This window comes from Salvelinus sp. IW2-2015, linkage group LG3, assembly GCF_002910315.2.
Source record: "Salvelinus sp. IW2-2015 linkage group LG3, ASM291031v2, whole genome shotgun sequence".
NCBI classification, from domain to species: Eukaryota; Metazoa; Chordata; class Actinopteri; order Salmoniformes; family Salmonidae; genus Salvelinus; species Salvelinus sp. IW2-2015.
Window position 1 is genome coordinate 7630345 of NC_036840.1, and position 16626 is coordinate 7646970.

General features: G+C 43.0%; 1 protein-coding gene across 1 annotated transcript in view; it reads left to right on the forward strand.

The window, feature by feature from the left end:
• The window catches only part of LOC111955984 (stabilin-2), a 42649-nt gene that overhangs the window by 12841 nt on the left and 13182 nt on the right, over positions 1-16626 (forward strand). The window contains 24 exon segments of the mRNA XM_070436529.1: positions 3029-3121; positions 3473-3559; positions 3712-3823; positions 3934-4114; positions 4291-4384; positions 4542-4700; positions 4863-4958; positions 5085-5177; positions 5294-5341; positions 5904-6043; positions 6234-6345; positions 6442-6609; positions 6796-6903; positions 7019-7150; positions 7298-7426; positions 7508-7570; positions 7672-7767; positions 8157-8352; positions 9495-9590; positions 11839-11890; positions 12051-12112; positions 12468-12593; positions 12750-12823; positions 12918-12992. Coding sequence (XP_070292630.1) covers positions 3029-3121; positions 3473-3559; positions 3712-3823; positions 3934-4114; positions 4291-4384; positions 4542-4700; positions 4863-4958; positions 5085-5177; positions 5294-5341; positions 5904-6043; positions 6234-6345; positions 6442-6609; positions 6796-6903; positions 7019-7150; positions 7298-7426; positions 7508-7570; positions 7672-7767; positions 8157-8352; positions 9495-9590; positions 11839-11890; positions 12051-12112; positions 12468-12593; positions 12750-12823; positions 12918-12992 — 2592 coding nt within the window.

Genomic DNA, 16626 nt, shown 5'->3' on the forward strand with positions numbered 1-16626 from the left:
TCCCATAGGGCGGTGCACAATTGGCCCAGCGTTGGCCAGGGTAAGCCGTCATTGTAAATAAMAATTTGTTCTTAACTGACTTGCCTAGTTAAATAAAGATTTWAAAKATTTATTTTAGGTTCACCTTTGGCAGCTGTAAGTGTTTATAAGTAAGTCTCCAAGAGCTTTGCACACCTGGATTGTACAATATTTGAACATTATTCTTAAAAGAATTATTCAAACTCTGTAAAAACTGTAACTAGGCCACTCAGGAACATTCAATATAATATTGGTAAGCAACTCCAGTGTATATTTGGCCTTGTGTTTTAGGTTATTGTCCTGCTGAATTTGTCTCCCAGTGTATGTTGGAAAGCAGACTGAACCAGGTTTTCCTATAGAATTTTGCCTTTGCTCAGCTCTATTCCGTTTCTTATTATCCCATAAAACTCCCTAGTCTTTGCTGATTACACGCATACCCATAACATGATGCAGCCACCACCATCCTTGAAAATATGAAGAGTGGTACTCAGTGATGTGTTGTGTTGGATTTTCCCCAATCATAACTGTTTTAAAGTCACCATTGGCCTCATGGTGAAATCCCTGAGTAGTTTCCTTCCTCTCTGGCAACTGAGTTAGGAAGGACACCTGCATCTTTGTAATGACTGGGTGTATTGATACACCATCCAAAGTGTAATTAATAACTTCACCATGTTCAAAGGAATATTCAATGTCTGCCTTTTTATTTTTACCCATCTACCAATAGGTGCCCTTCTTTGCGAGGCATTGGAAAACCTCCCTGGTCTTTGTGGTTTATTCTTTGTTTGAAATTCACTGAGGGACCTTAATTGTATGAGGTAGTCATTCAAAAATCATGTTAAACACTATTATTCAGTCCATGCAACTTATTATGCGACTTGTTAACCTGTTATGGATCCCTTCGCGCGCCAATCCCTTTAGCGGGATTGATTTGACAACATCCAGTGAAATTGCAGAGCGCCAAATTCAAACTACAGAAATATCAATATTCAAGATTCACGAAAATATAAGTGTAATACATCAAAATAAAGCTTAACTTCTTGTTAATCCAGCCGCAGTGTCAGATTTCAAAAAGGCTTTACGGCGAAAGCAGACCATGCAATTATCTGAGGACAGCGCCCCGCATAAAAACACATGAAAATCATTTTCAACCAGGCAGGTGGCGACACAAAAGTCAGAAATAACGATATAATAAATGCCTTACCTTTGAAGATCTTCTTCTGTTGGCACTCCAAAATGTCCCAGAAACATCACAAATAGTCCTTTTGTTCGATAATGTCCTTCTGTTCGATAATGTCCTTCTTTATATCCTCAAAATGTCCGTTTATTTGGCGTGTTTGATTCAGAAATACACCGGTTCCAACTCGCCCAACATGACTACAAAGTATCTAATAAGTTACCTGTAAACTTGGTCCAAACATTTCAAACAACGTTCCTAATCCAACCTAAGGTATCCTAAAACGTAAATAATTGATCAAATTTAAGACGGGATATACCGTATAAATCAATACCGTATAAAAACAATGTGAAGCGCGTTCCAGTTCACGCGCATCAAACAGTAGAGTCCACTTTGAATTACATTTACAATGAACAGCCCTACTTCTTCATATCTCAAAAGAAAAACATCAACCAATTTCAAAGACTGTTGACATCTAGTGGAAGTCATAGGAACTGCAACCAGGTTCCTATTAAATAGGGCTTTTCATAGAAAACTAATGGAAAACACAGTGACCTCAATTTTTTTTTCTCCCTGGATGGTCTGTCCTCGGGGTTTCGCCTGCCAAATCAGTTCTGTTATACTCACAGACATTATTTTAACAGTTTTAGAAACTTTAGAGTGTTTTCTATCTAAATCTACGTCCGGATGAAAATCGAATTATATACATATCCTAGCTTCTGGGCCTGAGTAACAGGCAGTTTACTTTGGGCACGCTTTTCATCCAGACGTGAAAATACTGCCCTCTATCCCTAAGAAGTTTTAAGCACGTTTACTCATTACGTTAATTAGGCTTGCCATGACAAAGGGGTTGAATACTTATTTACTCAAGAAATTTCAGCTTTTCATTTTTAATTAATTTCTAAAAAGGTCTAAAAACATAATTCCACTTTGACATTATGGTGTATTATGTGTAGGCCCAGTGGGGGAAAAAGTTCCCAATTGTCATCCTTGAGTAAAAGTAAAGATACCTTAATAGAAAGTGACTCAAGTAAAAGGAAAGTCACCCAGTAAATTACTACTTGAGTAAAAGTCTAAAAGTATTTGGTTTTATACATACTTAAGTATCAAAAGTAAATGTAATTGCTAAAATATACTTCAATATCAAAAGTAAAAGTATAAATAATTTCAAATTCCTTATATTAAGCAAACCAGACAGTTTATTTTTTTTACAGATAGCCAGGGGCACACTCCAACACTCAGACATCATTTACAAATGAAGCATTTGTGTTTAGTGAGTCTGCCAGACCAGAGACAGTAGGGATGACCAGCGATGTTCTCTTGATAAGTGTGTGAATTTGACAATTTACCTGTCCTGCTAAGCATTCAAAATGTAACTTTTGGGTGTCAGGGAAATGTATGGAGTAAAAAGCACATTATGGTGAAGTAAAAGTAAAAACGGTCAACAATATAAATAGTAAAGTACAGATACCCCAATAAACTACTTAAGTAATACTTTAAAGTATTTTTACTTAAGTACTTTACACCACTGTGTACAAAATCCAAATTTAATCKATTTTAAATTCAGGCTGTAACAGTCAAGGGGTGTGAATACTTTCTGAAGGCAATGTATGTGTTTACTCAGAGCCATGGCTTGTGTCACAAATGGCATCCTATTCCCTATATAGTGCACTACTTTTGACAGAGCCCGATGGGCACTGGACAAGAGTAGTGAACTTTAAAGGTGAAAGAGTGCCATTTGGGACACAGACCATGGCTCTGAGTAAACACATCCAGCCATCCATGTACTGTATACAGCTCTGTGTTAATTTTGCTGACGTCGCCCCCTTTGTGTAGAACACCTTCCTTCGCGGCTGTGTGTTCCGGAACATACTGAGTTTCAACATCCTTACGTTTGGCTGCTCCCCCATATGCAACAGGACCCTCACGGTACAGACACACACAGATACACACAAAACTTCTAACCCTAACTCCTAACCCTAACCTTAACCCTAAACCGAACTTCTAAACCTAACCTGAACCCCAAACCCTAAACCTTCAAGCTTAAAATATAATTTTAACAAATTAAAGAATCCTACCTTGTCAGGACATTCTGGTGACTTGTAAGGACATTCTGGTCCTGATAATGTAGGAAAACATGTACACACACAACACCTCCCTCGCACCTCGCACACCTCAAACACCCCTCACACACTCTGTAGGCCCGCCCTGATTTGAGTTGGACACCCTTCTAAGTCCATCCTGGTCCCTAACCCCACCTCTACATCCCCCTCTCCCCAGACACCACTGTGCTGTAAGGGCTTCTATGGGCCAGACTGCACCCCATGTCCTGGAGGGTTCAACACCCCCTGCTCCCGTCACGGACAGGTGAGACACCCCACCTGACCAYCGTATTCCTTAATAACCACTTAACCAGTCTGACTGAGAAAATAATCTATACAGTGATTGGCGTAAGCCTCCTCTTTGTGTTTATGTTCAGCATGTAGGTATTCATACTTATTTTCTACCGTGTGTCTTAGTGTTCTGAGGGGATCGAGGGAAACGGGGCGTGTGTCTGTGAGACCGACTTCAAAGGCTCCCGGTGTCACTACTGCTCCAACCCCAACAAATACGGACCAGCCTGCGACAAAAGTACACCCCCGTTTTAGACATTCTATATTGACAAAGGGACACATCAGTGTCCCCAGATGATGACACGTCTGTCTCATGTTGATGATGTGTCTCTCCCCCTCTGTCCCTAGCTTGTGACTGTATCCATGGTGTGTGTGATAACCGTCCCGAGGCAGACGGGCGTTGTAAGGTGGACTCCTGCCAGCCGGGCTACACTGGCCAGTACTGTGAGCGCCACACCCAGGCCTGTGGCCCCCAGGTGACCTTCTGTCATGCCCACGCAGAGTGTAACTTCAACGGAGGGGCAGTCAAGTGAGTGTGCAGGCTTCACTGCGGCCTTGTTGGGGATGTTGGTATAACAATAGAATCCCTTTCTCTCACTCAATGTTCTAAATTCTCATGACAACACAGTGTTTTGTATCCAAGGTTGTCCCTCCTGCAAAAGTTAGTTCTAAGTAAAAGGCATGTTTTTTTTAATGTGTGTGAAGGTGTGTGTGTAACCCTGGTTTCCAAGGCGATGGGATCACGTGCGTGTATACGGAACCCTGTGCCCTTCCGAACCGTGGAGGATGCGATGTGAATGTAAGCACAGAAAACACACAAACAATGTACGAAAACCATACATCTCACCATCAACGTCTTTCAGTACCTTTTCCAATGTAACTTTTTTTCACCTAAGCATGGTAGTCTGCTTGCTGTACTGAGCTGTTCTGACTGTGCTCTCCACTACCCCCTACAGGCCAAGTGTATAAAGACAGGGCCAGGCTCACACACATGCCAATGTTTGGCAGGATGGAGGATGGATGAGGATGGGTGCCAGCCTATCAATGACTGCCTGGGCCCTGACAGAGGGGGCTGCCATCCCAATGCCACCTGCATCTACGTGGGCCCTGGACAGGTGAGAGAGAGAGGGGTAGGGCATCAAACTCCCAAAACAGTTTGATTGACTCAATGCGATGTTGTTTCTATATTTTCTCCCCTACCATCTATCTTAACCATCCATTCAATAAAGCCCAAATTCTCCAGTTGATTCTATGCATGTTCCAATTTCCAAATGCAGAGCGGCTGTGCGTGCAAGAGTGGTTTCCGTGGCAATGGGAGGGAGTGCGAGGCGAACAATCCGTGCGTGGCACAAAATGGCGGCTGTCATTATCTGGTGGGTGCCCGCTACTTCTCATTGGCCAACACGATATTGAACCAATAGAATCACCGACCATAATACTGATTGWCTGTGATGAAGGTCTTTGACCTCGTGAACTTTGATCTACTTTCTCTCCTACAGGCAAGCTGTCTCTACGTGTCCGGTGCATGGAAGTGTGTGTGTGAGGATGGATACACAGGTGACGGAGAGGTGTGCTACGGCAACGTGGGACAGGTGAGCACTTCCTACCTTATTGCCAAGACAGGTAGCTACATATGTTTGTGGATTGGGGGACTGACATACCTACAGTGATCTGAATAACAAACCTGACCTCCACTGTGTCTCTGTAGGAGTTGATGGCCCTTCCTGATGTCGCTGGGTTCGCCAAATGGGTGACTGTGAGTTTGACCATTGTCATTTACAGCAGGGGGGTTTTGAGTTTTCCCTGTTGTTTATGCTGTTGTTCAGATTCTTTATTGTCTGAATAAGAAACAACTTATTTTCACTTCTGACATCCTGTATCAATAATGAGACGTCACACCACACTATCTAGAACCTTAAAGAGTTATTCAGCTGTCCCCATAGGAGAACCCTTTGAAGAACCCTTTTTGGTTCCAGGTAGAACTCTTTTTGGTTCAATGTAGAACCTTTTCTACATGGAGAGGGTTCCACATGGAACCAAAACGGGTTCTCCTATGGGGACAGGCGAAAACCCTTTTGGAACCCTTTTATCTAAGAGTGCATAGTGTAAGCTTCAGGAATGTTTAGTAAGATACAACCGGATATGGTTACAGAGGATTATGGGTATTGTAGTACATCATGCTACAATCTGCATAAGGTCATATTCACAACTCACCATGACCTTCTGCTAGCCTGCTAGTATGCCTGTAAGAGGCTGGTCGTATGGTTTTAGGTCGGCAAGACATTTAGTATTTTCTTTCGTCTCCTCCCCTCTCCCAGGACATAGGAATTTCCCAGCTGCCACTCATGAACAGTCAGAACGTAACTCTGCTGGTGCCGTCCACAGCAGCTACAGACAAGATGAACAAAGAGGACAAGGACTTCTGGACAACCCAGGGGAACCTACCCAGTATCATCAAGTAAGACCTGGGTCATATTTATTAGGCACCAAACGAAATGATGTGTTCTAAAACAGGAAGAGACTACCTGGACTTGTCCAATAAGAACCGTCTCTTTTATTTTCCCTTGGACAACTTTTAAAAACGTTTTGCTATAGGCATTGAGATTCTTCCATTGTGATAATCCTTATTTCTGATTATCCCCTGATAGAAATCACATGATCCAAGGTGTCTACTCACTAGATGACCTCCGCGATGCATCCTCCAACTTGCAGCTCACTTCCGTTCTGAAGAAGGCTCTTCCTGTTACTATTACCAATGAGGTGAGTTTAGAGGCAGGTTTTATCCTAAGGTTGAAGTGAACAGGAACTGTGATACTGTAACACATGACCTGAAGCTAACCCTGTATTGTCTGTCAGTCCACAGTGATTGGAGGAGCCACCATAACAACCGCGAATGTGGCTTCAACCAATGGACTGATCCACATTATTGACACAGTGTTGGTTCCAGAGAGGAGCCTCAGTGAGGGGCTGCTGGAGCTGCTTGCACGGAGGCCAGAGTTCTCCCTGTTCAGGAGTTACCTTGTCGTATGTACATTATAAGGCTGCTATTCTATTCATCCACACTCTCGTACAGCACCCAAACTCTATTTTTGAACAGAGCACTCGGATGAACAATCCCAATGTCTTACTAAAGTTCTCCATAAAAATATGTGTGATTCCATATGCAGCCATGTCTGAGGAAAYTGTCTGTCTCTGTCGGCTCCCTCTCAGCATCACAACCTGACAGGAGAGATAGAGCAGGCCTCGGCCTACACTGTGTTCGCTCCAACAGACGGCGCTGTCCTCGAGTACCTCAAGAATACCGCTTCAGACACCATGGTACCTCAGACGATTTTTTAAATGTTGTTACACATTGTGTGTGTGTGTGGATGCGAGTGTGCGTGCTTATATAATGTATGAACTGTAGTACTGTGTGCGTTTTGGTTGTTGTCAGGACCTGAATACGACGCGGTACCACGTAGTGCTGTCTGATATGTTAATGAAGGTAGACCTGCAGGGCGGAGCCTACAAGGAGACCATGCTGGGGTTCTCCTACCAGCTAGGCATCTTACCCAGGGATGACAAGGTATTACTATTATGGGATGCTCTGGGAATTCTGTTAGTGTTCTACTAATGTTATYTCAGCCATATTGGCTATAGTCTACTACTGTTTGAGTCCTCTCAAAATGTGGTGCTCCTTTTTTTCCTCTTCTCTTCTCTCTCTCCTCTGTAGTTGTTTGTGAATGAAGCCCAGATAAATGTGTCAGACATCCTGGGAGGTAAAGGGGTGATCCACGGCCTATCCGCAGTACTAGATATCATCAGAAATCGCTGCGACATCCAGCAATTCAAGACATTTCCGGTAAAGCCCCTTTCTTCCTTTTTCTTTAAACATTTGACATTCATTTTCTCAGATAATAATTTATTTATATTTTGTCTGAAGGGATTCTGTCAAGATTGCTTCAACCCACAACTCAACTCCTGTCCAACTGGATCTACCCCAGTGGTATGATACCTTTCAAGTATATCCAGCTACTGTGTAGTGGATCCAAAATGGCTGTCATGTTTCATGAATTACTCTCTGTGTTATGGCTGTTTTCCCTACAGGTATTGGTCAGGAAAAAGTGTATGTTCAGTCGGGTCTACCAGGGGGCACAGCTGCTCAGCATCGGCTGCAGGACCATCTGCAAGAACACTACCATTGTACGTAAGACACCAGTAGCACCACTAGCACTGTGTTGGAATCACTGGAATACGACCACACTTCGGACTGTGTCCCACCCTATACCCTATATAGTGCACTATTTTTGACCAGGGCCCATAGGGAATAGGGTGGAATTTGGCATGCATCCTTGGTAGAATGGGTCACTGGTGTAGAAACAAAAGCACTGTTAAAATWATTTGTTAGCAATGTGTTTGCGTATTTCTTACACATATTCAATGCTTTAAATCCAAGAAGAGGAATCAACAAGGGTCTAGAGAAGCTCTACCTGAGTGAGGGAATTGACATGCAATCATACTCWACCTTTACGCCATTTGGAAGTGAGAGTAGAAGTGCGTGTCCCGGTGATTGACTCTAGCTCCTCCTGTAGGTGCGGAGGTGCTGTGGCGGGTTCTACGGGGAGCACTGTGAGCCYTGTCCAGGGCCCAAAGGCCAGCCTTGCTATGGGAACGGGATGTGCCAGGACATGACCAACGGTACAGGGGTTTGCCAGTGTAACAAGAACTTCAACGGGACTGCTTGTGAAGCGTGCCAGGAGGGCAAATACGGCATCCACTGTGACCAAGGTACTGTAGTAATGTATTGTAAGCCCTTAGAAAAAAAGATGCTATCTAGAACTAAAAGGGTCCTTCGGCTGTCCCCATAGGAGAACCTTTTGAAGAACCCTTTTTGGTTGGAAATCTGTTGGGTGGAAACCTTTTGGGTTTCATGTAAAACCCTTTCCACAGAGGGTTCCACATGGAACCCAAAAGGGTTATTCGGCTGTCRCCATAGGGTTCTCCTATGGGGTGTCGTGGTAATTTCCTGTATTACTAAATTATGAGAGCGCAAACCACACACAAGTCAGAGTTATATTTTAAAGTKCATCTTTAATTATATGAGCTTCACCATAGCCCTTTGACTCTCAGATCAATTCAGTGTCTATAAATGAATTCTCTGACAGTCCTTACAAAACAATTCTTAGTGTCTTTTATAGCCAAGATACACCCCTCTCAACTCACATGACGAACCACAGATCTTAGGCCTTTTACTTAAAAGAGGAGTATCCCATAGCCAGATAGCATTAGCTATAAATTATCGTTCAGTTTGGTCTCTTTAGACGAGATTCTAATCTCGTTCTTGGTACCACTTAGGACCAAAATATTACCTCATCCAATGGCATATATCAATTGTCAATTCTAGATACACCCATCTCAAATACACCCCCTCTTCTCCCCACCCTGGAGAAGCTCACTAAGGGGAGTGAACCTCTAGGTCATATACTATCTCAAGATTCATCAACACATCAGAGGGGTAATACAATGATTCCAGACACTGCCATACTCCTCCCCCCAATGGGAAAAGAAGGGAGTGACTAGCGTAGAGACATAGTGGAGCCCTTCTCCCTTTCTGATATTCTGCATATTATGAAAGTAAATAAAACATCTTATTTATCTATGTTACCTAACTAATTCTGATTCCGCTACGACAGGGGACAGCCAAATAACCCTTTTGGAACCCTTTTTTCTAAGAGTGTAGTAAAATAGCGTCCACTGTGARCAAGGTACTGTCGCAAGATATATCCACGATCAACTTGCCACTACAATATAAAATCCGGCAATTCGACATTGGGATGCTTTTGCAAAACAGAAACACAATCACTATATATGCTACTATCATCAGCATTTTTCTCTCTCTCGCTCTCACACCCCTCCCCCCCTCTCTGCAGACTGTAGGTGTAAGAACGGCCGGTGCAACGAAAGTATCCATGGAGATGGGACATGCGAGTGTGACGCGTATTGGAGAGGGGTCACCTGTGATGAGAGTATGTACTGTATGAAAGTATATGTGCTGGCGTTGTTCTTATTTTGAATTAGTATAATTTTAGCTCCTTGTATCTGGTAGCACTTTAAGTTGTGCGAGTTTAATCTTTCCAGTATGTATGACAGGGTCATTGGCTGATAAGTGGGCCACAGCGCACGAGGMTCATTCTTGAGTTGTGGTGGCATTTCGTGAGAATTAAAATAAAATGTTATGTATTTATACAATACCAGTCAATTGTGTGGACACACCTCCTCATTCAAGGGTTTTTCTTTATTTTTACTTGTTCTACTTTGTAGAATAATAGTGAAGACATCAAAACTATGAAATAGCACACTAAATATATTTATTTGAGATTKTTCAAAGTACCCATCCTTTGCCTTGATGACAGCTTTMRACACTCTTGGCATTCTCTCAACCAGCTTCATMAGGTAGTCACCTGTAATGCTTGGAGTTCCCACATATAAATACGAATTCGTTCTTATGACTAGTTAAATAAAGGTTAAATGAAAAATAAAAGAATATGCTGAGCACATGTTGGCTGCTTTTCCTTCATGCTGCTGTCCAACTCATCCCAAACCATCTCAATTGGGTTGAGGTRYGGTYATTGTGGAGGCCAGGTCATCTGATGCAGCACTCCATCACTCTCCTTCTTGGTCAAATAGCACTTACACAGCCTGGAGGTTTTGGGTCATTGTCTTGTTGAAAAACAACTGATAGTCCCAGTAATTGGATGGCGTATCGCTACAGAATGCTGTGGTAGCCATGCTGGTGTACCTTGAATTCTAAATAAATCACTGACCATGTCACCAGCAAAGCACCAGCACACCACCTCCTCCATGCTTCACGGTGGGAACCACACATGCGGAGATCATCCGTTCACCTACTCTGCGTCTCACAAAGACACGGCGGTTGGAACCAAAAATCAAACATTTGGTCTCATCTGAGCAAAGGACAGATTTCCACTGGTCTAATTTCCATTGCTCGAGTTTCTTGGCCCAAGCAAGTCTCTTCTTCTTATTGGTGTCGTTCAGTAGTGGTTTCCTTGCAGCAATTCAACCATGAAGGCCTGATTCACGCAGTCTCCTCTGAACACTTGATGTTGAGATGTGTCTGTTACTTGAACTCTGTGCATTTATTTGGGCTGCAATCTGAGGTGCAGTTGTGAACTCTAATTAACTTATGCTCTCTGCAGCAAAGGTAACTCTTCCTTTCCTGTGGCGGTCCTCATGAGAGCCAGTTTCATCATATTGCTTGATGGATTTTGAGACTGCACTTGAAGAAACTTTCAAAGTTCTTGAAATGTACCATATTGACTGACCTTCATGTCTTAAAGTAATGATGGAGTGTCGTTTCTCTTTGCTTATTTGAGCTGTTCTTGACATAACATGGACTTGGTCTCTTACCAAATAGGGCTATCTTCTGTATACCACCCCTACCATGTCACAACACAACTGATTGGCTCAAATGCATTAAGAAGGAAAGAAATTCCACAAATTAACTTTTAACAAGGCACACCTGTTAATTGAAATACATTTCAGGGGACTACCTCATGAAGCTGGTTGAGAGAATGCCAAGAGTGCAAAGCTATCATCAAGGCAAAAGGTGGCTCTTTGAAGAATCTKAAATATAAAATATATTTTGATTTGGTTAACACTTTTTTGGTTAAAAGAGATTTMGTTTKACAAGTAATGTTAATTGTTTCTCAAAAATGTAGGGGTAAAAATGAATGACGCTCCTGTTTTCAATAACTTTAAATACCTCACCTTGCGAGGATAACGGCACTGAGCCTTTTTGTAAAATGTTTTATGAGACATTTTTGTCTGAACACATTGAGAGGGATCTTAGACCATTCCTCCATACAGAATCCTTCCAGATCCTTGATATCCTTCATCTGTGCAAGACAATTTGCATACCCTAAGTACTTTAAAGAATACATACAAATACAMTTTTGCAGTACAGAGGACTTGCATTTTGTTTTATCATTGACAAACAAACAGTTCAACATCAACAAAAACATGTATGATGTYTTTTTCATGGTCGCAAAGGCAAGGGATGCAAATGCCCCCGCACAGGACTGTCCTACCAAGGGACTATAGTCCCACCCCTAACTGACAGAAAGACATGCCAAAAAAACACACATGTATTACAAGTAGAAGTCACATGGGCATTTTAACTCACATGAATCATATCAATGTTATAGGATCATCTCATAATACTGTAACACGTCATTCCTGTATGCTGTGTTTCAGAGTTCACTAGAGAAGAGAACTGTGGGGACAGGACGTGCCACACCAGTGCAATGTGAGTGAACTCACGRTGACTTCAGCTTCCCACCACTCTATGATGTGACTATGTTGAAATCAAACCGTTTCAGCACAGCAAAGCCCGAGAAACGGTTCTTATATCTCTTAGCTGCAAACTGTGGTTCCATCTCTTCTCCTCTTTTGTATCTCTCTCACAGATGTGTAGCAGGTCGCTGTGAATGTCTGGCAGGGTTTCAGGGTAACGGCGTCGACTGCAAAGGTATTCTTCCTGTCACTTTCCAGCATGCACTATTATACTGCTACCTGAACTGCTATTATACTATACATGACTACCACACAGGAAACTAGGTTTAACAAATCTTGTGTTGTTGTGTGTGTGTGTGTGTGTGTGTGTGTGTGTGTGTGTGTGTGTGTGTGTGTGTGTGTTGTGTGTCTGTGTCTGTGTCTGTGTCTGTGTCTGTGTCTGTCTGTGTGTGTGTGTGTGTGTGTGTGTGTTGTGTGGGTGTGTGTGTGTGTGTGTGGTGGTGTGTGTGTGTGTGTGTGTGTGTGTGTGTGTGTGTGTGTGTGTTGTGTGTGTGGTGTGTGTGTGTGTGTGTGTGTGTGTGTGTGTGCAGCGAAAGACGCCTGCAAAGACAATAACGGGGGATGCAGTCCTCACGCTGTGTGTAAGAGGACTCTCCCTGGACGCAGGCAGTGCGTGTGCAACACGGGATAACCACGCGATGGGATGGTGTGTGTACGTAAGTGTGCATCTTTTATCTACACACTTTGACAGGTCAGGTTCTGAGATAATGTTGATTTCAGCTGTGTTTGTTTTGTTACCTACGGCTGGGCTACCGCTGAGAAAGCTGCCAATTTAGAACCAAACAATGAAACATTGTGTTATTTTCCCTCAGAGATCAACCCCTGCCTGGACGGTAAAGGAGGCTGCCATGTGAATGCAGGCTGTATTCACACCGGACCTAACAAAGTAAGTTGGTGGTTGGTCGGTCCGTCGTGTGTGTTCGGTGTCCATCAATCTGTTGTAAAACAGTGAACTGACTTATTTCATGTTTCCCATCCAGACGTCGTGTGTGTGCAGCCACGGCTACACAGGAGATGGGAAGGAGTCGTGTACGGTTATCAACCTCTGTCGAACGGTACATCTCTAATCTCTCCCTCAATACAGTGTTAATGTAGTGAACAGTGTTACAGTGTGGTTAACAGTGTTACAGTGTTAGTGTGTGTTAACAGTGTAACAGTGTGTGAACAGTTGAACAGAGTGGTGAACAGTGTAACAGTGTGGTGAACAGTTGTACAGAGTGGTGAACCAGTTGAACAGGAAAGTGGTGAACAGTGTGCTAACAGAGTGGTGAACAGGTAAAGAGATGGTGAACAGTGTAACAGAGTGGTGAACAGTGTTAACAGAGTCGGTGAACAGATGTAACAGAGTGGTGAACAGTGTAACAGATGTGGTGAACAGTGAACAGAGTGGTGAACAGTGTAACAGTGTGGTGAAAAGTGTAACAGGAGTGAGTGAACATTGTGTAACAGTGCTGGTGAAACAGGTGTAACAGTAGTGGTGACAGTGTAACAGAGTGAGTGAACAATGTAACAGAGTGTGAAACAGTGTAACAGAGTGGTGAAACAGTGTAACACAGTGGTGAACAGTGTATGTGTAACAGGAGTGTTGTGAACAATGTAACAGAGTGACGTGTAACAGAGTGGTAACAGAGTGGTGAACAGTGTAACAGAGTGGTGATGACAAGTAGTGTAACAGAGTGTGTGAACAGTGTTGTAACAGTGGAGTGAACAGTTTAAATTAACAGTGTAACAGTGTGGTGAACAGTGTATTTGAACAGTTGTAGTGAACAGTGTAAATGTAGTGAACAGTGTAATAGTGTGGTGAGCAGTGTACATGTAGTGAAACAGTGTAACAGAAGTGTGAACAGTGTAAAGTGTGGTGAACGTGTAACAGAGTGGCGAACCGTGTAACAGAGTGGGGTGAAACAGTTATGTGTAACAGTGTCTGTGAACAGTTGTGTAACAGGTGTGAACATGTAAATGAGTGAACAGTCTGCTAAACAGTGTGGTGAGTGTAACAGTGTGTAACAGTGTGGGTGAACAGTGTAAAGTGTGTGTGACATGTGTAAGAGTGGTGAACAGTGTATGTAACAGAGTGATGTGAAAGTGTAACAGTGTGGGTGAACAATGAACAGTGTGGGAACAGTGTAACAAGAGTGGTGACAGTGTGTAACAGAGTGGTGAACAGTGTAACAGAGTGGTGAACAGTGTTGTCTGTAACAGAGTGGTGAACAGGTTGATAACAGAAGTGTGGTAACAGTGTAACAGAGTGATGAACAGTGTAACAGATGAGTTGAACATTGTAACAGAGTGGTGAACAGGTGTAAACAGGAGCTGACGTGTGAACAGTGTAACAGAGGGTGAACAATGTAACAGAGTGTGAACAAGTGTAACAGATGTGGTGAACAGTGTTAAATGTTCAGTGAAGCAGGTAACAGTGTGGTGAACAGTGTAACAGAGTGGGTGAACCATGTAACAGAGTGGTGAACAGTGTAACAGAGGTGGTTGATACAGTGTGTAACAGAGTGGTGAACAATGTAACAGAGTGTTGTGAACAGTGTGAACAGAAAGTGGTGAACAGTGTAACAGAGTGGTGAACAGTGATACAGAGGTGAACAGTGTAACAGGTGTAATCATGTAACAGGTAGTGAGTGAACCAGTAGTACAGTAACAGAAGTGGTGAACAGTGTAACAGAGTGTTGAACAGTGTAACAGAGTGGTGAACAGTGTAACAGGTGTGGTGAACAGTGTAACAGAGTGGTGAACAGTGTAACAGAGTGGTGAACAGTTGTTAACAGAGTGGTGAACAGTGTAACAGAGTGGTGAACAGTTGTAACAGAGTGTGATGGAACAGGTTGTGTAACAGAGTGGTGACAGTGTAACAGAGTAGGTGAACAGTGTAACAGAGTGGTGAACAGTGTAACAGAGTGTGTGAAACAGTTGTAAATGTAGTGAACAGTTAACAGTGTGTGAACAGTGTAACAGAGTGGTGAACAATGTAACAGAGTGGTGAACAGTGTAACAGAGTGTGAACAGTGTGTAACAGAGTGGTGAACAATGTAACAGAGTGGTGAACAGTGTAACAGAGTGGGAACAGGTAGAGTGGTGAACAGTGTAACAGAGTGGTGAACAGTGTAACAGAGTTGTAAATCATGTAACAGTGTGTGTGAACAGTGTAACAGAGTGGTGAACAGTGTAACAGAGTGGTGAACAGTGTAACAGAGTGGTGAACAGTGTAACAGAGTGGTGAAAGTTTGTAACAGTGTGGTAACAGTTGAACAGAGTGGTGACAGTTGTAACAGGAGTGGAACAGTGTAACAGAGTGGTGAACAGTTGTAACAGAGTGGTGAACAGTGTAACAGAGTGGTGAACAGTGTAACAGGGTGTGAACAGTGTAAGAGTGGTAAACAGTGTAACAGAGTGGGTGAACAGTGTGAACAGAGTGTTGTGAACAGTTGTGTAACAGAGTGGTGAACAGTGTAACAGAGTGGTGAACAGTGTAAACAGAGTGGTGAACAGTGTAACAGTGTGGTTAACAGTTGTAACAGAGTGGTGAACAGTGTAACAGAGTTGTGGACAGTGTAACAGAGTGTAAACAGTGTAGCAGGGTGGTGAAAAAGTGTAACAGAGTGGGTGAACAGTATGTAACAGGATGTGGTGAACAGTGTAACAGAGTGGTGAACAGGTGTAACAGAGTGGTTGAACAGTGTAACAGAGTTGGTGAACAGTGTAACAGAAGTCGGTGAACAGTGAAACAGAGTGTGAACAGTGTTAACAGAGTCGTGAACAGTGTAACAGTAGTGGTGAACAGTATGTAACAGTGTGTAACAGTTGTTAACAGAGTGGTGAACAGTGTAACAGAGTGGTGACAGTGTAAACAGAGTGGTGAACAGTTGTAAACGGTGGAAATTGAACACAAGGTTTGAACCATTGTTTGGGGTCTAAATTGGCCTAGGCTTGGATGTCCTTCAGCGGTATTACGTTTTGGGGCACAAAAAGTATGGTCCGTTTATTTGTTGGGTAAACAAAACGAGTTGCAACAAAACACTATGGGCTGGAATCAACCAGAGCTTCAACATTATCTCAGAACCTGACCCTGTTCAAAGTTGAGTGTAGATAAAAAGATGACCACCTTACGTAACACACACGTCATTCCCGGTGATCGCCGTGTAACTATTTTGTGTGTGCTTATATCCCTTCTTGTAACGTGTTGCACACGCTACTGCCTTGCGTATCGTCCAGCTTGGAGAGTGTCCTTACAGAGCTACCACCACACAGGTGAGTGAACAGTTGGTTCTGTGACTGCTGCTCTGTTTTCTTGTGTATTGTAACAGAGCGAGCGTGAGGACTGCCAATCCCCCGGTGTTGATTGTCATGTGCGCGTAGAATGCAGTGTCTTTGTAATCGATGTTCTGTTATTGGCACACACACAACGACTGAACAAACCACACACAAGCTACATCACAACACTACCAGAGTTATCTTCATTTGGTACCTATTGTTGACACCACAACCAGAACACTATACAATTAAAACGAATAAACACCACTTTACCACAACACTGACACACAACAGCTAGCTACCAACACACAGCTGAAAACCAGCGATCATGCTACAAACACAGACGTTCACACAGTGAACTCAACAACATGCACTAACCAGACTTAGCACCATCGTCACGGTAGCCATCACTACTTAGAGGCAAGGAAA